Source organism: Falco naumanni, chromosome 4 (assembly GCF_017639655.2).
Source record: "Falco naumanni isolate bFalNau1 chromosome 4, bFalNau1.pat, whole genome shotgun sequence".
NCBI lineage: Eukaryota > Metazoa > Chordata > Aves > Falconiformes > Falconidae > Falco > Falco naumanni.
Genome location: NC_054057.1, coordinates 67,465,388 through 67,487,440, shown reverse-complemented (window position 1 = coordinate 67,487,440; position 22,053 = coordinate 67,465,388). Strand labels below are relative to the sequence as shown.

The following is a 22,053-nucleotide window of genomic DNA, read 5'->3' as shown; positions in this document are numbered from 1 at the left end:
CATGGAAACAGCTACTTCTGTTATGACTATTTGTCCCTTGCACTGTACCAGACTGTAATCCAATTAAAATGGACCAGCAATCAAATCCCTGGAAATTAAAGTCTGGCCAGACTGGCACCAAAACTGGAAGAATCTCATGTAGGTGACAGCATCTCCAGAAGTAGAAATGCAACAGCTATGTTCAGAACTTGAATTATACAGATAAATACACATACTGTTAGAACACCGCCATTGCAATAATTCACTGTTTGTTGCTACCCCTTCCTCCAGGCCAATCTTCAAGCAAGTTGTGATAATGTGGTTTACCTGATGCAGAACATCTAGAGTGACAGGATAGAAGAGATTCTCAACAATGATCCTCAGGACAGGGCTCTGGCCAGCCATCGCCATTCCCGCATCTACTGCTGCAGCAGAAGCTGACAGCGCTAGGTTTCCAGACTGAACAGAATTCACTGCTTGCAGAGCTGCTTGGGCACGCTGCAGAACCAAACACTCTGTTAGACCAACACTTCTGCTTGCAAAAACAAAGTCAGCCTTTCTTCAGCTTCCTATCTGCAACCTACTAGCAGAACTCAGTCAGCAGAACAACAAAACACAATTTACTGTTCCCAAGACTGGGGATGCAATGACTTCAGCACATTTTAAACATGGACAATACAGATCACCCCAACAAGTCAGAGCAATGCAAAAATACAGACTAAATGAAGTATGGAGTACTTGTGCTACTGCTAGAACCTTGCTTAGCACCTACTGATGCAGCGAAATTATTCCGTTGTTTAGAAAAAAGGAAAAACAAGGCTCTTCTGGGGTGAAACGCCATCTACAGAATACTACAGATGCTGACAAGATGGAAAGATTAATGTGCATCTACTATAGGGATCCAGGAGTGAAAACCAACTTTACACTGAGAGTCCCCTTCACATGTATAACATTGATGCGTGCAGCGAGCACATCATAGATTCTGGCTTTGTTAGATGCACCAAATAGCAGCATTCCATCCGCACAGCATTAGATGCTCTGACCCTGATGAAAGTCAGCCTGAAAAGTGAGAGGAGGCAAACGGGACATACTCCATAGCCACCTCTGATAAGGAGCCACACGTAACTTGACCTTTTTCCAGTGTTCCGGTCCTGAAAGACTGCCAAGAGCAGTTGAGCTGAAAAAGGGAATTTTACCCTATGCAGAGCATATCTTGCATGGAAGCTCTAGATAGCCCAGACAAAGCCTTAAGAACAACTGTGTTCAAGCACTGCCTGCCTCAAAGCCAGCACTTGCCACCACCACGCTGCAGGCACGAGTTTTGCCCCATCAGAGATTCATTTTATATAAACCTTTCAAATATTAGAAACAAACATCTTGAAGCACTAGACATTAATCAAGTCTTTAGATAGGTTTTCAGTTACTGTTTCTAGCTAAGGAATGCTAAAACGCCACTTCTCATTATCTCACACTCGCAATGCATTTTCTACCCGACATTAAAGCAGTTTTAGCAGCTCATTCAACAGTCTGCAGAGACTTTGGCTAAAAGCTATTCTAGGAGACATTATTCCACAAGCTAGAAGCTAGTATGCTCCATTTAGCTCTTTGATAGTTAAACCAAATCTCAAAACCATCCCAGGCCTATAAATCAAAACAGTAGCTTCAAACAGTCTGTCCCTCCCACCAGTACTACACAACATGAACAAGAACTAACTGCTTGGTTTGGAGTGCTGTCCGTCTTAAGCTCCTTGTGGTTGGAGAACTGAATATAGATGGGCTGGCTTCGGAGCACTGGAGTGACTGTGGTGTAGTAGTTTACCATGGTGTTGGCTGCCTCCTCCGTATTCATTTCTATGAAAGCCTGTGCACAAGTCAAATCCAACGCTGACATGTTATCAAAGCGGCTCACACAAGGAGATAGCATTAATACTTGACAACAGCATGAAAAGACCAATAACTTCAGAAGGAACCTCCAGTTCAATTGTATTTAGTTGTTGCATTTACATGCAAGCTTTTGTACACCAAATTGTTTAAGAACCAACTGTACATAGAACAAATGAGGATCTTCACTGTCCAGACAGATTTCATGTAATGTTTCAGTCTCATCCTAAGACCTCCATGCTACATATATTTAGGGAAATGGCAGTGACAGAAGCATCCGCAAGAACACAAAAATACAGCAATAGTCCAGATTCTTAACACTTATCATATTAAGCAGCTTCAGTAAGCCCACTCACTGTTCCGCACCTTTATGGTCTTCTCTACTTCAAAACAAAAATGTAAGGGATTGTAGCAAGTCATTACATTAAGTACTTACACATAACCACGCAATGCAATATCTCAGAAGCACATTTTCATAATTAAGATTAAAGACATAGTATTTTTAAGCAATGATTAAAGTTGCCTTGCTTTTTTACTCCTTAATTTGCAAGACAATTTCAGTTACCAAATTAGCACACACCTCCTGCGTTACCCAAGAGTGTTTTGGCTCTACCCAGCTAATTCATTGTATCTGTAAAGGTGTCCTTAATATGCAAAGTTACACTGGTGGTTACTCAACTGTCAAGCCAGCTTGAGTGAAAAAGGCCAACTCATGTCACTGCTGTCCAAATAATTTACCTGGCCTGTAATTTAAAAACCAGGCATAATGTAATTACAAGTGACAACCTATAATTATGGACTTAGCTCCCTGTACAGCCTGAAAATAGTGTTTTCCACAGCTCATGGGATAATCACGGAAAAGTAAAATATTAGTATGCAGAAGTTATTGTCTCCTAATACCTGACAGTTGTTTAAACAACTTGGATCTGATTTACTGATGACAAACTCATCAAGCCTTTGACATAACCCCTGCTTTGAATTATGGAGACAATACCTGATTTTTTCCTTTCAGCATTAGAAGATTGGTGACCTTGCCAAAAGGTAAGCCCAAAGAAATGACCTCTGCCTCCGTGACGTCGCTGGGGAGTTTACGGACGTGGATTACTCGAGATGGGATCCCAGCACTTCTACTATCGCCTTTGAATTTTTTGCTGTCGTTTCCATTAGCTGTGAAAAGCAATTACTGGTTTTTATCAAGTTTGAAAGAATACGCACACACTTACAACTCTTGACATAGAGAGTAGTAACTGGATGGGGAGCACCATCACAGAGAAATTCCATAGTTTAACTAGTCTGAAGACACATGGGTTTACTCCTGCCCCCCAAATTACACTCCACAAGTGACACAGCTGAATGCCGCTGCAATAGAATCAACTCTCCAGTGGCCACTTTACAGCTTGTTTACAGTACACACCCACCCACCCACATTTCTACTTTGTGTGGGTCTGAGCCACTCGTTCTAGATTGCTGCTTTATGCCTTTTCACTTTGACTGGTATTCTTGGCAATGAAGCAGTTTGAAGGGGACATCTTAGAAGCAAGTGATATTAAAATAAGTAAATCAAAACGTAATTTTAGAGATCAGATGGATTGTACATATGGCAAAGACTGTCTGCAGCACACCACCAAAGACATGAGCAGACAGTGTCTGGCAGGGAGGCCACAGGCAGAACAGGAAGGGACTCAGAAGACAATGGTAGCTCAAAATAAGGCAATTCATGGCACCGACAAGCACAGAGGGCAGAATTCTGGACTGAGCACCCAAGAATACTGTCTTGGTGGGATCACTAACCTCTAGATGGTGTATGACTCCCAAATAGCAGCAAACTACCATATACAGCAAAAATAACCTCACATAAAATTCAACTGTGCTTTAAGTATAGCAGTTTACAGCAAAGCCTGTACGTTCTAATTCTATAAAATCATTTTAGCAACTGTCCTGCAACAATTTTATTTAGTCTACTAACCTTTTAAGGGCATAGGGCAGAAGTTTATTATTCAGCACTGTCCTACAAAAGCCTAATAAAGTACTCAATGAAGAGATTTTAAAATTAAGACTATGTGGGGAAAAAACAGACCTCCTCATAGTATTTGCAAGCCTTAAGTTGCTATGCTTTTTTATAGGCAATATTACCTGCAGAAGAAGAGTTGCTGCTCATGATAAAGGGTCCGTTAGTAACACAAGTAGAGAAAAGCTCGTCAGATCCCCGCTGGAAAAGAAAAGATGAAAGGTAAACTGACAGCATTTTTACTAAATTCTACTCAGGTTCTCCTAAAGCAGAACAATTGAGATTAAGCTGTAGAGAAGCTGAACAGAAGCTTAAGTGAAAACATACAGACAGTGGGCAATGAGCCTCACCTCCATAAATTAAATATAAGTAAGATCCAATTTAGTAATGGAGTAGCACTATCCAGTATCTCTTTTCAGCTAAGTATTAGGAATTTTAGGAGTTGAAGCATTGCTGAATTGTCTGAAGCCACTAAATGCGGCGTTGTGCACTGTTACTTACATTCTCCTATTTTATCTAACAAAACAGATTTCTGACTACTTGTATCAGACAAGATTCTCATTCTTTTAAGTTGAGCTAGAACAATACTCTACTTGTACAGAATAGCAAACCAGATAGGCCTCCTGGCATTCATCAAGAGGACAGATTATTCTCTGTGGGCTACCAGAAGTAAGGAAGCCTTAAGGAAAAGACAAGTTATCAGAAGCTGGCCAACACTGTTAGCGTATGACTTAGCAATTACCAAAGATGTGGACTTTCCAGTTACAAGCAGAGAGATGCTACTTTGTCAAATTGAGACCTCAAAGAAAGGAGTTCTTCCTCTCCTTACCCCCCCCCAAAAAAGAGCACATCAGGGAAGTAAAGCTACTAGCAAAAAGCTATTTTACAATTTTTGCAGCAGAAATAGGTCCACATATAACATCTGGGCTCTAGTACCAAACAGTCTGGTCACTGGTTTGTTTTCTAGCCACAACCCCCAGAACAGCAGCAACAGCTTCTAGGACAACAGTACCATAAAGTCTCAGAGTAAGCGCACTTAAGTCAAAAGACAGACCAGCATTCTGAAGCAGAGAAGCCCAAGTGCCACAGGTACAAAGTCTCCATAATCCCATTCTCTACTGCCTTTCACACTAGGAATTGTTCTACATTAAAGTCAACATGGCTACTTGCAGAACAAGAAGCTGTGAGTAGCACAGTACATCCCAAGAGCTTAATTCTTTGCTTTTTCTTACCACAGCACTGTGCATTCAACTCTGTTGAGGAAGAAAACATTTGACAGAATTCTGTTTCTACTGAAATTAGACTACCTAAACCAACTGGTATTGCAGAATGATAGTTTACTTATTCTAAGCTTTTTGGTAGCTGTAGGTATAATTCAATCTACTAGCACAAAGTTATTAAATTGCATTCTCCATATTGAATCTCCACTCCCTGCAAACAAAGCTAAACATATCTATAGAACAGATTAGTGTATGCAATGTACACGTTTCACACTGTTACAGTATTCCCTAAGAGTCACCCCAACATCACTTTAACTGACCAAGACTAGTCTAACCCAAGCAGGAGGTATGAAAAACATTACTAGGACAAAAGCAAACAAGACTACAAATCACTTAGCACAATCTATACTTATATACATCATACAGCTTAAAATCAGTATGGCTTAATTTCATGTAAGTTACATAGAAGATCTGAAATCCCATTATAAGCTACAAGCAAATCTGATAATATAAATCTAACATATAAAAGAACTTTCTCATAATATTCTACAGTACTTTTACACAGAAATGCCACAGAAAAAAAGAACAGAACAGAGCTCATCCCTGCTTTGGCTAACTCCCACCCATCTCGATGAAAACATACCCTGCTTCACACTGTGGCTACCAGAAACACTATCTTCCACATGCCCTATACCTGGTGGCACCTGCAGAAACAGTATCTGCACAACAACAAAAGCTCTCCACTCACTTCCCCAACAAACAGGTTGGAAAAGTAGGTCACACAAGAGCCCCAGAACACCAAATTACAAACACAGGTTTTGGGTTTTCTCTTTCCCCCTCAAATCTTGAATTTCTTGTTTAACTACTCACTGCTAGCTCTTCAAAGACAAGCTGAAGGACTTCGATGTCCTGAATACGAGAAATCAGGCCAGGTTCCAAAACCACGGTTCATGTGCTGCTGCTGGCCACCTGCAAGTGCTGACCAGGTTCCACAAAAGGCTGTGGGCACCCAGCAAGGGCTCCTTCTTCTAACATGGTGTAGTAATTAGGAATGGGCCTTTTAACAGCTGTTCTAATTAGCACCTCAATTCCTGAGTACAGCAAGAGGCAAGCTAGTCTGGGAGGCTATTAGACAGTGATCCCATCCTTTTGATGACTCAAATTAATGCATAATTCCAAAGCTAAAAAAAAAATTCCAGCAGTTTACTGTAAAAAATGCTTTTGTGCCTGAACTGCTGCACACGCTACAGGTATGGCCTTACTTTCTGTGGCCTGGAATACAACCGGCACCTACCACCAGCAAACAAAACCCCTACCAATGCAGAAAAGTGTTTACTGGCCTCATGAAATTCCTTACATCAGGCCTTAATGGTCCTGGACCTTTTTAAAACATGTTCTTAAATAACAACTTGTAAATTTCTGAACATACAGAACTCCAGCACTCCCAGTATGAATCAATGCATCTGTGCAAGCATACTCAGGCAGCACTTGCAATCCATCATGGAAACTCCAGGAGAACGAGCCACATATTTGGCTCTCATGTAGGCAACACTAGGAAACTATAAACTGGAAAAACAAACATTTACACTATTATGGAAAGAATTTAAATTCCCCAAATTTAACTTTCCTAATGGCTTGTTTAAAATAAACATTTTCTCACATATTTGAAAATTTACTTGCAGGGCACTTTGAGAAGGAATGCTCATTGCTGCTGGTTTCCACATGTCAATGTTTCTTTAACGAAGGAGCAATTTCAAATCCACTCCCCTCTTATCTTGGAGACAGCCTGTGCTGCCCACTGTGACCAGAGCCAGGAGGCAGAGGGGGATGATTGTTTGACATCAAAAGAAGCAGCAGTCAATTTGTAAGCTTCCCAGCTGGAAGCACATGCAAACGAAGAGGAAAGACTGCAGCAGTTTGAAAACTGCAATTATTCCAAGGTCTTTTGCTCTACACAAGGAAGTTCATGGACAGTACATACAGAGTACTGTCCAGTTACACCAAAGTTACTCCACACAGATTCCCTGTTAGAAGAACAGCTTTTAAAGTGCAAAGCTAAGAGGAGCACACCCAATGCAGCAAGGAGTTACCCAGTGCTCCCATCCTCACACAGGCACAGACCAGCACTGGCAAGCTCCCTCCAACAGACAGAAATTGCATCAACTATGACTTTCCATCAGCATTTGCTTTTCCTCTGTTACTGTTGGAGCTGATCTCAGATGACCACAAGAAGCCTCTATTGACGGTTGCTTTTTGGAATGACCTAACCTGAGGCAAACTGAAAACAAGTGCTCTATTAATCCGCACTCAGTATTGGCAACTTCAGCAGGAGCCTGTAGCAGTTGTCTGTCTTTACACTTGCAGTGACTGCCATCATCTCTTTCCAGACTCTAATGCCTTTCCTTTCTGTAGATGTTAGAAGCTATGAATAAGCTTTAAAACCATGTTATAAATTCAAATGCTCCACACCAATTAAGACTGATTCAGTAGAGCCAGAGGAACCGACATGAGCCTTTTTTTAAAAAAAAAAAAAGGTTTGAAGTTTCTCACCAACAACGTATCCATTGGATATCTTGAATTATATTGGAAAAGGCAGTACAACAGCTATCGAGTCTGAAGTATTATATTGTTTTGTTTAAATTTAAAACTATGCAAAACCAGCAGACAGCTATGTGGGTGCTCAGCTGCTCACCAGCATCAACCCACAACACTACTTCTCTGCTTTTTTCATTCTCTGACTACCATGGGGAGGGCCAAACCATGCAGCACTTCATTCAAGACAGTTCTTCAGGTTCTGAAGTTCACATCCCTGCTCACAAGAGACATCAATTTACATTGACATTTCTGTTATTAGCCAATTCTTTTGCAGCTAGTATTTTAATGACAAGATTAGCAGAAGCAAGTGTGCTAGCAGTAACACCCCTCGACAAAATTCATCATTTGAGAAAAAAATCTCTTCCTGTTTACAGAAAACAAATACCACATTTGAAGTTACACTGCCAGATCTTACCTAGACCAGGGTAAGGCTGTTTCTTATCACCAAAATCACCAGTCAGTACACATACTACCAGGTAAAACGCTGCCTGGGAGCGTTTCTATGACAGCAGCCTCCTTTTGTCTGCAACACTCACGGCTACAAAAGGTCTATTGCTCAAGCTGCATTAATTTAATAAAACATCCATGCTTTGTGTAGTCTTGCTATCAGTACTTCTTTAGTTCCCTTTACTCAATTAGAGAAAGGCAGTCTGCCACAAGGTGGACTTCTAATATTTTTCTTAGTTATCTTTTTGACCACCCCCCAAACGAAAGCAGAGGGGAGGGGGAAGGCATAAAGTTTTAACAAGCTCCAAGAATCTGTATTTTGTCTAGGCCTTCACAGCTTAAAAAGCAACTGCTAATTCGTATGAGAACCACAAATTGCCTTCTTGCCACTAGGATTTTACCTTAACTTTACCAGTTTGGAACGAAGCCAGAGAGAGATTGCCTCATCTTCTACCAGCACACCTAGAACGGCTACAAAAATTCTCAGCTGCCCTATATAATCCTTTATCTGCTTAAGATCCAGTCATTTTAAATGGATTACAATAAATCAACTGCACTCTGCCTAAGCAAAAGGCTAGAAACAAATACATACTAAACTACCATAAAAGTATTAATTTCAAGACAACCGGTGATACTAATCAATTTTCAGGCAGCAACAAGTTACAGGCAGAAAGCAAAGATCCAGGTAAGAGCAAAAATACTCGGGACATATGGAAAGAAAGAGGAGAATGACTTAGAAAGGCCAACAAGCTACAGGCTAAACAAGCCCAAATTCTAGGAAAAAAAAACCCTTTCCCTGGCTCACTGAGGAAATCCTACAAAGCAGGAACATTCTCTGCCTTTGGACATGGAGCACCTTACACTGCTCTAAATTTTAAACAAAGGACAGCAGTATCCCTCCTCCTGGTGAGGGAAGAGGTAGATTGAGGCGGCCATCATCATCTGACATGCACTTACAAAAAGCAAAGCAGGTAACAGATACACCTGGAAAATCCGCCTCTGAAAATAAACCAAGAAAAACCTATACCGTTAGAAGTCTCTGGACTGCTTTTCCCCAAGTTCAGATTAAAAAAACCCTGTCAGAAGTCTTGTAAGTCTGCCTGACCAGAGCACACAAGCATCATTCTACTTCACTTTCCCTACATTTGTAAAAAGATTTGGGACCCAGTGAAAGACCACCATAATATTTTACACACAAAATGAGACATAAGTCATTCAGAGGCTCACGCAAGCCCTTTGCTCTGATGAAAGAAGCAAAAAATGTCTTTGAGCACAGAAAGAATGGAGCGCCTCTGAAGCATGCTTCAAGGGCTTTGTACGAGGTTGATCCCAGAGGAATGGAAGAATGTACTCTGATACTTCAGTTCACAGCTCAAATCATTTGCGAAGAAACTAATAAGAAATCCAGTCTGATGACATCATTTATTCACACTCATGTTACATTCCAACATTTTTTGCTGAGAGATTCAAGAGCTAGGAACGGAACTAAATTTAAACTACTAGGATGCCAGTTTTCCTCGTCTTCCACAGAAGAGTCACTTCCAGCAAGGCTGCCTTATGTTACCCCTACATGCCCTTCTTTTCCCCACTCCTGCCTCCAACACTTTAGTCATTTAAAGGTAGAGCAGTGTAAAAAACATTCAATTTGGGTCACAAACTGAAAACACGAGTCAACTTTTCCTTGGAAATGTCTCTGAAGAGCACACAATACACCTCCATCCTTCTTCAGTCCTAGTAGAGTTGGAAAGTTAAGACCACCACAAAGTTTTGAGATGCTGAAGACTATAGCCTCTGAGGCTGCTGCTAAGCATAGTGTGATACTGCTGTCCAGTCTGGAAGGAGCAGCTACAAGCGCAGTGTATCACCCCACTGCTACACCCAATTTATTATCTGATCAGAACCAAAAGCAAGACCTGGGGGGAAGGGAGGAAACAACAATTTAGTCCACCAAATTGCTTATGGCTGATTTGTATGTACTAAATCAGATACAGAAACCCCTGTATCATTTATCAAATTAAATCCAACCCAGCATATCATACTACATTGATACAGTGACCTTGTGGTGGAGGCCTATCTGGCAGGCTTGAGTACATACTTTTTTTATAAACTATGCTGTGTTCAGCAGGGGTCAGATACCTGTCACCTACCACTTAAGGCTTTTTTAAGTTGTTATCACCTCACTCTTGTCTGGACAAGATTTAGTCCAATACCTTTACAGAAGAGCCAGCATGGTGAACTTCCCACTAAGATACACCACAGCATACCTGGTACACACACTTTCAGCATCTTTGAAACTAGGTTAGTTGGTCAGAGTAGTGCAAAGCATTTAGTGCTTAGGAGAAGTTTCCTACCACACTCACTGCTACAACAGCTGGTACCATTTCTATAGTATGCAGATGATTTTTGAGTTCCTAAAAGACACTGGGAACTTCAGTATTACATTAAAGCGATTGGTCACACAACATGACTTGAGATTTTGCAACAACATGCATTCCAAGCCCAAGCACACAGCAGCTTGAGAGCGAAGCCGGATCCTCAACCCACTCATCTCATCAGCCCCTCCCTTTCTTTCTCAGTCTTTGCTACTATGGAGACACCCTGTGAAACAAACCTGCCCTTTGAGCAAATAAAAGGTGTGGCCGTTTTAAATAGCCCAAAATTCCTAAACTCCAAGTACTGCTGTAATGCAGTCATTCTGGCTTTGTAGGGCAGCACACACCCAAGCTTTATGATACACTGTTCCCAAGTTGAAACTTAACTAGTAGTCAACCTTGAGCTTTTAAAGTCATTGCAGTGAAGCAGACAGATCCTCGGTAAAGCTTAATACAAATACTAACAGAAAAGAAATACTGCTGGATGAGTCACTTTGGGAAAAATGGAACCTGCAAAAAAAAGAACATTTTGTGCCTAAATCTGTGAAAGGCCAAACTGAACATGCAGGTTTAGAAGGAACTCTGCAGTAATTCAATCTCATCTAAATTGCAGTTGTGTAATAACTGCAATCTGCTTTGGCAAACATCGAGCAATCATTACATTGGGATTACCAGAACACACTTGCTGAACTAAGCACAGTATTCAACCAGTTTCCATATGAAGCCTGAAAGACAGCTATACCAGAATCACACAGAATTTTAAATTAAATAATGCCTACTCTTCTTACTAGTGTGAGATGGCCACAGATGTGGCACCAGTACATCTGCATTTTCTCATTTGACAATACTTGGAACAGCTGTCAGTGACTCAGAGGCCAGAGTCTATCCCTACACTTGAGGGATTAAAAAGAAAGTTGAATAAATTGATGTGGGTTAAATATTTCGCTAATTTTTTTTAAAATCAGAGATTGAGGGCAAAGTAGGCCTGAGGTTAAACTGGAATATTTTCTACAACCATTTTATTAACTGATCATTTTCTAGAAAGCATCACACAAATTAATTTTCACCTACAACAGGAGTCACAGCTCATTTCCTTTCCAACTGTAAGTAATTTGAGCTGGCTTCCACAAAAAAATTGGTTTAGATGCAATAGAGAAACTGCTTTAAACAGATCTAATAGCTGATAAGCCTGTAGTAACAATCTTGCTTAGCACCTCTGCTTCAACCAATAGCTAAAATTCCCGTTGAACTTAATACAGATGCAAACTGTTTTCATAATCCAACCAGAGGGCTTACCAAATGTCCTGCAAAGGACAGTTATCTACAAGTTGAAGATACAGGTGCGTAAAACCTGCATGCAAGGCTAACACAGATTAGATCAAGCTATTTACCACATCCAGCTGACACGATGCTTGCCAAAAGGCACTACCATCCATGTACCTTGCTACCAACATGTGGCTTACATGTGTGACCATGCCTGTTAGTGGCCACAAGAGCCAGCTTGTTGCAGCCTCTAACTAAAGCCATAGGAGGGGACTGGAATTTCCTCACAACATTCTTGGCCCACTGCCTGAAGCCATAATTACTGTTCCCATGGCAAAGATCCTGGCTTGATCACAAATCACTTCTATGCAGTCAGCCGGTATCACACTCTAGCAAACCCTGTTTTAAAAATTAACTTCTCAAATGCCACAGAAGTTTATTTTTTGTTTCTGGAAGCATCAACTTCCAAAAACAGCTCAACTTAACAAGCTACAAGATTATTTGGCACCTAAACTATTCTGAGACTTTTTTCAATCTCTGAAATGCAATTTCACTTAAAGAATAATGATATATAGCTCATACTCTTTCTAGTAAGTCAGTCCTGGTCAGAGACCAGAGCCTAAAACGGTAGCAATATCTAGGAAAATTAAAGAAAGGGAAAGGAGATACAGAGAGTGATCTTGATTAAATTACTTAGAAGAAGCAACTGCAGGGGTCACACCTAGTACCTTGGAGTTCAAACACAGTGCCTCCATCTTAAGGCCTACTTCCTTCCCTGTTAGACAGCAATGAAACCATGGGAAGAAATAAGTCTCAAATCATGTGTTTCTAATCTGCAGGACATTCCAGAAGGCTGTGCATCAAGAGCCCCATACCAGAATCATAACAAGCTTCCTAAACAAATTCACACACTTTGAAGAGCCTATGGACTAGTGAAGCCCAGGAATGGCTACTACAATTATCATCCTGATTAAAAAAACAGGACCATCAGGCAGGACAGTGCTCAAGTAGTAAGCCATGAGAACACGTGGGGACTTCTTCAGTTACAGAACCTAAATATAACTAAGACCTCGGAACAATTGAGGCAGGTGTGTCTACCTTAATAGGTAAATTAAGGATGTGAGAAAATCCTAAAAAAAAAGTGCCAGCCTTTTGAAACAATAAAGTAAATCAAACTTGATACATCTTTTCACACAAAGTCCTTGATTTCAAAGTTACACTTTGCAACCTGGAACACTGGCAATAGGAAGACAACCAAGAGGCCATTGTTAAGTTATCTTTGACAGTTTGATCAGCAGTGTTTTAAGTCCCAGGCACTCTTCCTGCTTGTCTGAAAATTCTCCAACTTTGGGACATTTCTGTCACCGCAGCAGATCATCATAAAGGTCTACTGGTGTGTCTCAGGAACATAGCACCTAAAGTATGACAGGAGGCAACAGCTTTTGGGGACTGTAATTTTCTAATACCTTAAACTTGGAGCACCACTCTTAACTTCTTTGTACATATATGGCAAGAATGTATGCACCTCAGATTAAAAAGTTTTCCAGCTCAAATTTTCACATCTAATTTAGAAGCTCAGCCAGGAAGCTCTCTTGGCAAGCAGAGCTTTCTGAATGGACACACAAAGTAGTTCTAGCTCCACCTGAATCTCATTTCTATTAATGTGTTTTTATAAAAAGTCAGCAGACTACAGAACTACAGTTCCACAGCATTATTTTAAGTTATCAAGCAATTGTAAAGATCATCTGCTTCTGAAGGTGAGGAATCAGTTAATCCTTGAAGTGATTTCAGTGATATCCCAGGGATCAAACAACTGCTGATGGATAAACAGAGCTCTATCGCTGTAGTTACTTCAGCAAAGGCAACACTGACAGAAACCTTCTGCTGTCCCTTCAAATTACATACTGACAAACCAAAGGAGGGTAGATTGAAGCGGAAACAACAGACAAAAGCAACAGCAAAATTTCCGAAGAGCCGTAGCCAATGAGGTCTTACACTTACCACAGAGGTTAAGTATTTTTAAGAGGTAATTGATACACGATTTGGTTACACAGCTTTTTGAAACAGAGGTGCCTGTACCTCTCTCTGTGTAAGAGTCCTGCAGTCAGATGATTTTGAGTAGTACAAGCAAGCAGAGTATGGGGAAGCTGTCTGGACATAGCTGACCTGCACACAGCCATGCAGAGGATGCAGGCATACAAGAAGCCTTTGTTTTGTTCCTAGCTGTGCACCAACATTGTTCTGACTTACCTAAGCAAATCCGTGACATGTGTAACATGTTATACCATAACATTCAAGAATGTGATTCTATTACATATCTACACTGCTATATTCAATGACTTAAACATAAGCAGATAACATTGCTATGTCAAAAGTAATTTTAAAACTTACCTTTATCAAGATGATTCAGCTTTTCTTTCCTTCTGCCACTCTTTAAATTTTGTTTCAACTTTCTCAAAACCTGCCTCGTCTGACTTGACAAGAAACCTCATTTTGATGCACACTTGTCTCACCACTCCCCACCCCACAACCTGCATAACTGTGGTCACAGTTCTACCTTGTGTGCCTGGGTGGGATTTCTCCCAGTCCTCATTCTAGAGGTCTGACCATACTATGCTACAGACTGAAGTCACCCCACAGATGGGAGTGATGATGCATGCAATACCACATCCTGAAGCTTTTCAAGATTCACTGAGAGGACTACAATTACAGTTTCAGAAATTTCCTGGTCAAGTTTAGTTACATAAAACCACTTCTTAAAGCTGCAAGAACCTAAAGCTGAAAATTACACATTATTAAAGCCAACTGAGGGGACTTTTACTTAATCAGTTTACTAGAAGATGTTGTATCAAATTGCTCTACAGCAGTTGAGGGGTGACTCAGCCTACCTTTTATAAAGGCTCTACATTATTAGCCAGCCTTATTGTCCAAGCACAAGCCCTTCCTCCTCCTCCTCTGACAGCAAACTAAAGTCTTCTGCAGCAGACAGCGTTCTCAACCACAACCAGGCACTACGATTAATTCAAACTTCAGATTCTCATATGAGAAAGAGTCAGAATAACCGTTCCCCTACAGCTATTAAACTGAGCCCCTTCATGTGTTTAATGTTGTCAGAAGCCCTGAAGCACTAACAAGCATGCCTATGCTTAACAGCAGTCACATCTCATTTTGTACTTCCAACACAAAATCCAATTTGTTGTCTAGCAGAAAATTCTCTCTGCTTAAGTAGACCTAACAGCTCACGCTACCCAAGCTCAGCTCTACTTCAAATTTGTCCTATCACACACCATCACTTCACCAGCCTATGAAGTTGCCACACCCATCTTTCTCAGTTAATAACGAAGATGCTAATAACCACACAACCTGGGTCATTAAAAAAAAAGATGTCATACTACCACTTCAGGGGCCAATATTCACACACATACTATCTAATAAAAAGAACTCGGCAGGGCTGAACTTACTGTAATCCTGATCCCAGAGCATTTAGCTACAATGTCCATGAAGTAAAATGAAAAACCTTTAGTACATGAGGGAGTGCCAGTCTATCCTGCACATTCCAGTTTAACATTTCACAGGAACGAGCTTTTATCCTGTGAACACAACAGCCCATTACCACACACAACAGATAAGGAGGCTCCTGTCAGCACTTTGAGTTTTAGGGCTAAGTCTGCACTTTCAAAACCTGAGACTAGAAGGGTAAAGGTCATATTTACTGTACTCGCAAGAGATAAAAATCAACAGCTAAACACTCAGTTTTCTGTGGCAGAAGGATTTTTGATATGTAACTGAACAAGAATTCACATAAACAAAGGAAATTGAGTTCTCAAAAGAAAAAGGACCAATTTCTTCATTGAGAAGCATTGTCTAGCACACAAATAACATGCATGGCTTGACACTTTAGTAAGGGAAAGGGCTGTTTCCAAATGCAATAAAGTTCTGACAGTTGATAATCAATGTCCAAAAGCCAAGAGCTAAATGCTGAGCCATAATAAGTTTTAAATGCACATGAAAACTGAATTACCTTCTGGTTAAAACCAATTTACATGGTACCAGAAATAACCCTTTAAAGCTGAAGATCTACATTTGGTGAGGCTAAAACTAGGTCAGATGCTGAGCAGTGTAAAAAGAGAGAAAAAGTGAGAAGTGCCTACCTTTGTACCAACTGTTATATCTTGGACAATGCTGTAGAAAAAAGAAAGAAAAGGATTAAAAAAGTTAGATAGGTTTGCCACAAATATCCAGCATAGTTTACAGTAGTAAGAAAAAAGCAAGTCAAAGTGCACAGTTGTCTTTGCAAGTGAGCCAAGGACAGTTTATACAAAGAAAAATTATTAGATTGTGATGGTGGAGACCCAAGACCCAGCAGTGCTAGAAAACTGCAGCTCTTCGACTTCCTACAGCAAAGTTTGCTCCTTTTGCAAGGGTACCATGGGGGGCTACGACCAAAAAACCCAGTTAACACAGCCTAGCATTCCCCGTGGGAACGCGATGCAATTTGAACACACCGCTGACTAAACCAAGACCAAAAGATCAGAAGTCAACTCCATCACCAATATTCACTTCTACAATTCTTAACAACCTTCTCTTCAAAGAAGTAACCTCTGCTAGGCTGTTAAGAGGCCACCTCTAGCAAAATTATCAAGTCAATAGCGAAGACTACTAATGCTACAGCTCCAGTGGTACCCGAAACAGACAGCACACACCACACCGAGTTTGGGCTGTTTTCTCAGCCAAGCCAAGAGTCGGTGCCAGGCTTACAGCAGCCCTCCAGCCATGCTAACACCACTGGAGCCAGACCAGTGCCAGACTAACAAAGCGCAATTAGAAAGAGCAGGGAAGAGGTCCAGGCAGCTCCCAGATTGGGGTATGCCTGTACACAAGGTTCCTCTATCAATTTTTTTCTACTTAGGAAAACAAATAGTGTTTTTCACTAACAGATCTGAAGGAAAACACAGTTAAGTGCATATGGTAGAGCTTAAACCTCCTAAAATGAGACTTCCTGATAAACATGAAAAATAGTGTTAGTTGTACCTCACGCAGCTTGTGCTAGCTCTTGTCAGCAGTGACCATTACATATCACGACACACACCTACTTTAAGCAACTTTTCACTGATGGAATGCGAATGACTTTGTCTACGGCTTGGCACGTGGTACCTGGGTGATCTTCCCGAGTAGTTCAACACCTACTCCTTTTTGTGGGAGCGCTCAAGTCAGTCTACGGATCTGAGTTATAACCTTGCTCTGAAAATTTCATCTTTTTGTTATAAACTCCAAACCACTGCAAAGCAGCAATGCAAAAACTGCACAGAAATTATAATTTTAAATTGACATATATATACACAGCACTGCCTGTTCTTTCAGGCTCCCATCTTTCAAACAGCTGACCATCATTTCAGAAGAGTAAAAGGATCCAGAAGTAGCTAACAGACCTGCAGCAACCTTAAGGAAACACGGCAAAGAATCAGAAGGCAGGGCAGGCATTCTTTAGTCAGCTATGAGATCTGAAGTACTCAAGATCAATTCTACGAAGCAACTTAATACTAGAAAATTTGCATTTACTACTTCCTTCCCTACCCTCCTGCAACAATTCGTAACTTTTCAGGGAATGAAATGCTGCTCAATCTTATTAAGTCACTCATGTTTCACAAATAAGCCGTAACACAAGTAAAAGCCAGCTCAGCTCCTCATACTTCCTCTTCAAAACCAACCTGCCATGTCATCATAACCCAGCACTTTACAGCTGGGTTACAGTCTGATCCAATGGCTGCTGCCAGGAAGCCACGCGATAGTTTCTTTTTTTTTTTTTAACCCAAGTGAACTACTTAAAGAACGCTCTGTATGAGAATGCTGGGCTTCGCAATCCCCTGGTGTCTGGTCACCAACGAAGACAGATGGGGTTTGCTGCACTTTGAAGGCCAGCAGTAATGAACTAATTAAACCCATCTGCACATATCAAGTTTAAGAAACCATAATCATTCTATTAGAATTACTAAATACAAGCACACATTTCTTCACTTAAAATACATAAACCCAGCAGTTTTCATAACCTTAAAAAAACCCCAACATTATTTCCAGCAAAGCATAAGAACAGGGAATCTCCCAAGTTTCTAAAACTCTCAAACTTACCCCAGAGCCATTTCTCTTACTTCCTGTTCCTCCTGTGGGCCTCACACACAGGAAATGTTTTACATAAAGTAGCCTTAACAGGGGATAGCATTTAAAATTACCCAACAGGAAGGGCCGTTTTATTTGCCAAGAATTATTGATTCCTGGAATACTGCTGTAACCCATTTGATAAAACGAATACAAGAAACAAGCACCAACAGTATTTAAGAATTTTTATTCAAGAAACATGCAACATACTTCCAGTTCACACACACATCCTTAATAAATCATCGTATCTGAAGCTTCATTCTGTCATCCCATGTCAACCATAAGTAGGGGATTAAAACTTTATAAACAACTCTGAAAGAACAGGCAAAAAAGCCTTTCGTAAGTTATTTTTTACATGGAATGGGATAGATCCTACGCAGTAAGGGGAAGAATAAAGCGGCACCAGTAAAACCTCTAGGTCATTTTCCAAAGCAGCATTTCCCATATGAACTCCTTGCATATTTTAACAAAGTTATTCAAACATGATCATTTGAAAAGCACAGCTTTAAGTATCATTTTAGGTAGAAGGAGACAGAAGCAGCCTGTAGCCAGGGAGACTGCTCACTGCCAGCTAGGCAGAAATGAAAACTATTTTCAGAAGCAGCTTTCTAAGTTTTAACAGAAGACAGCTTTCACAGGGTAAACAGATCATGCGCCACGATCTCCAAAAGATAACATATAATTAAGACTCATGTGATACACTAAAATGTCTACATTCAAATAACAACTAATTTAACATACACAGTAAATCAGCTTTCCTAGGAGCTAGGGTGAAGACAGCTGATAGATTCTAATGGCAAGTCGGTTTCTCTCACATGCTGATGTGTTTTTAATATCATTCAACATGATGAGCAACTTGTTACAAGAAGCAAAGCAACCTCACTGCATCTTCGAGCCTAAAAATTAATTGCAAGGGACAGGATTTTTACGGGATTTTAGGTGAAAACAACGCTGAGACGCCACTTTTTCAGTGTGTAAAAAAACCACCAGACATGTGACTACGCCTAATTCTCACCAGACTAGTGTTCCGAGGCAAGAAGCGAGGAGGCACTAATTTGGGCTTCCCGTACTTAAGGGCTCTGGGAAAACAGACTGCTTACTGGGAGGCCTTCAGAAATATTTTAACTACTGCGCTCTAGAACAAACAAAAATCAGCTCGCTACAAAAACATGCAATTGAAAAGAAATATGGAGACCTTATTTCTAACCGAGTTGCCTTCGATGAATTATTAGTTTTTACAAGCAAACACCTATGAAGCGAGACATCTGATGAGGTGGTGATTAAAGAAATCAATGCTGCCCGAGATAAAAAGTTGAGCTCCAGAATAATTACACGAGTCAAAGAGTCACGGAGTAAAGTTTTTTCTCGAAGGAGTTGGAAGCGGACAATGGAAAGAGGGAGCAGAACAGGTCTGCTCTACCTACGGCTCTCAGGTAACACTGCAATGGAAACCTTACTTGCAGCGAGCTCCCGCCGTGCCCGAAAGCGTTACAGCTCTTTGCAAACCGATGCAAAAGTTGCGCTGATCGAAAAAGCTGCTCACAAAAGAAAATCCAGCGAGAACCCCCCCTCCCCTCCCCCCGCTTGCGAAAGCGCCAGACAATAGCAGCAAGGCCCCGGCGTGAATCAGCTGCCCGCCCCGGCTGCGCCCCCCCCGCCAGGTGCGCCGGCTCCCGGTGCCGTCCCCCGCGGGCCGAGCCGCACCGGCGCCGCGCCGCGCTCCCCCCCCGCAGCCGCACGCCCACGCGGCGCTCGCAGCCGGCCGGGCCCCTCGCGAGGGAGGGGTTCCCCCCGCCCAGCCCCGGCGGGGACGGGGCGGCCTCCTCCCCGGGCAGGGCCCCCCCCCCGGCACACGGCGGCGGAGCCCCCCCGGTGGGGCGCGTACACGAGGCGGGGGATGGTCCCCACGAGGCGCCGCGCCGGGGCGGCGGCCGCGGAGCAGGGGCCACCCCCGTCCCCGCTTCCCCCCCGCTCCGCGGCGAGGGGCTCCGAGGGGGCGGCCCGCGCGGGAGACACCCCCCGCCCGCCCCCCCCAGCTCCCGGCCCCGCCGGCGACTGCCGCCTCCCCTTCCCGCCTCGCCCCCGCCGGGCGGCCCGGCCGCACCCTTGGCGCCCCCCCCCCCTCAGGTAACGCCCCAGCCCCCGGCGCGGGTCCCGAACCTCGGCCGCCTTCTCCCCCTCCTCCGCACCCCAGGAAGGGTCCGGCAGCGCCCCCGGCACGGTGCCGCCCGCGCCGAGGCCCGGGCCGGCGGGGACTCACCCGTCCATTGCACACGGAGGAGACCCGTCGGGAACGGAGTGGAGGCGCCGGAATAGCAGGAACGAACCCAACCGCTCCGTGTTATAGACTCACAAAATGGCGGCACCGCCCGGCCCGCCTCACCCGCGCCAACGCCCCATTGGCTATCAGAGATGTCATCTTGATAGCAGGGGCGGGGATGGCCCGCCTCCGAGGGTTGGCGCCCTGGCGCCTCTCGCGAAGCCTATTGGCTGCAGGCGGGCTGCGGGGCGGTGCAAAGCGCCGGTGCGCGGCGCCATTCGGTAGGCGAGGGGAGGCGGTGGGGAGGAGCCATCTTGAGAGCGGGAAGGATGCCGAAATACCACACGGATCTACCATGTTGAGTGGGGGCAGGGCATGGGATAACCGCGTTAGGCGCCATCTTGAATATGGGCAAGGGCCCCAACGTGCACATTGTGTTGTCACTCGCAGCGCGGGCTGGGCCTGCGGAAGCGGTTCGACCGCTGCCGCCATGTTGGCTACGGGCAGAGAAGCCGCGCACACCCGTCCGTTGCCATCTCGAGTAAGGGAGAGCGGGCTCCTCACCGAAATTAGGTTAGTGATTTAGCACTGGCAGTCTGGGGACTTCTAATGGCGCTAGACATCACCTAGAAGTTTTATTTAAGAGATAGGATAAAGTCTGTTTAATTGCAGTTAATATCTTAAGGATAAAGATTACTCAGTGTGTGAGGGAGAGAGAGAGAACTTGTGAGGTAAGACATAACGCCTACCTGCTCTGCTCAAGCATCAGAATAATATTTTTCCGTGGTTACAGTCCTAACACCGTTGCTGACCAAAACAGCTCTTTTTTTCCAGGCAGGTGAACCTCAGTGGTTAATTAAATAAGCTTGTTTCACTCTTAATGTTGCCTGTAGGTCTCCTGCGGAGATCATGTAAAATCCACGGATTTCCTGTCTTTGGGGAATTTCAAAAGATTATTTCCTTTTCAAGTGCTGGACCCTCTATAGTAAATTTAACCCTACTACAGTGGACTTAATTGTGTTAGATACTTTCTGTGGCAGTCTTAAAAATGATTGTCAAGATTGTTTTGTATGCCACCAGATGAAGGGCCCTTAAAAAAAAAAAAGGGGGGGGGGGGGGGGCAGAACCAGGGGTCTGGCTGTAAACGGTGCTTGTGTGTTTACTTTGTTCCAGCTCAGGAACAGGCCCACAAGGGCCGGGATCCCACTGCAGGCTGAGCAGATCCTGGGATCTTCCTCCTATCCACCTGGACGTTGCTGGTTCCTCCACACTAAGATCATTCTATAAAGCAGTTTGCTTCTATAGATGAAATGCTGCGTGTCTCTGTTTAAATATAGGCAGTATTTGCTCACTGGGAATTCTGCTAGCAATTACTCATTTTCTTTGCCTCACTTGTCATAACCCTATCTGTTGACTGCAGCACAAGAATTAATTGTCCCAGACCTCGCTACAAGTCCCTTGTGTAGCATTGAATCAACTATCAAATGTCCAGTCCACATTGATCTTGGCTTCATTAGCTGTAACCCTGTTTTGAGAGTTTCTAGGCAACATAATACTGGTCTTACTGTAGAAAGGCTCCCTGTACCTCACCAGCCCACTCACTTTTGACATTTTTGTGAAAACATTTGTACAATTCTACCCATCTGCCTCTATTGTCAGTGGTAAACAGTAAAGCACTAATCTAGATCAGTGCCACTGGTGGAAGCTGACCTGAGCTGTAACACAGCCATGTCAGGGGTACGTATCTGAAGGTTCAGAAAAAGATTTTGAAAATACAGTGCAAATTAAATTTGCAGTGTTATCCTTGTGCAGTGTTTCAGCTTAATGTCAGGTAACTGACAGGTACAGACATGTTTTATATTCTCATTTCTTTCT

At 42.8% G+C, this 22,053-nt stretch overlaps 1 protein-coding gene across 4 annotated transcripts in view; it reads right to left on the bottom strand.

The window, feature by feature from the left end:
- The window catches only part of PTBP1 (polypyrimidine tract binding protein 1), a 31,328-nt gene extending 10,998 nt beyond the window's left edge, over positions 1 to 20,330 (bottom strand). The window contains exons 1-6 of one of the 4 annotated variants that reach the window (XM_040589184.1): positions 20,179 to 20,330; positions 15,917 to 15,947; positions 3,994 to 4,069; positions 2,855 to 3,027; positions 1,694 to 1,840; positions 307 to 477 (exon numbers count right to left, since the gene is read on the bottom strand). In XM_040589184.1, the coding sequence (XP_040445118.1) occupies positions 307 to 477; positions 1,694 to 1,840; positions 2,855 to 3,027; positions 3,994 to 4,069; positions 15,917 to 15,947; positions 20,179 to 20,186 (606 nt within the window). In that variant the 5' untranslated portion in view covers positions 20,187 to 20,330. Of the gene's footprint in view, positions 1 to 306; positions 478 to 1,693; positions 1,841 to 2,854; positions 3,028 to 3,993; positions 4,070 to 15,916; positions 15,948 to 17,891; positions 17,935 to 20,178 lie in introns of those variants that run through there. The other 3 variants (XM_040589181.1, XM_040589182.1, XM_040589185.1) reach the window with 3 other exon arrangements.
- Positions 20,331 to 22,053: the final 1,723 nt, after the last annotated feature.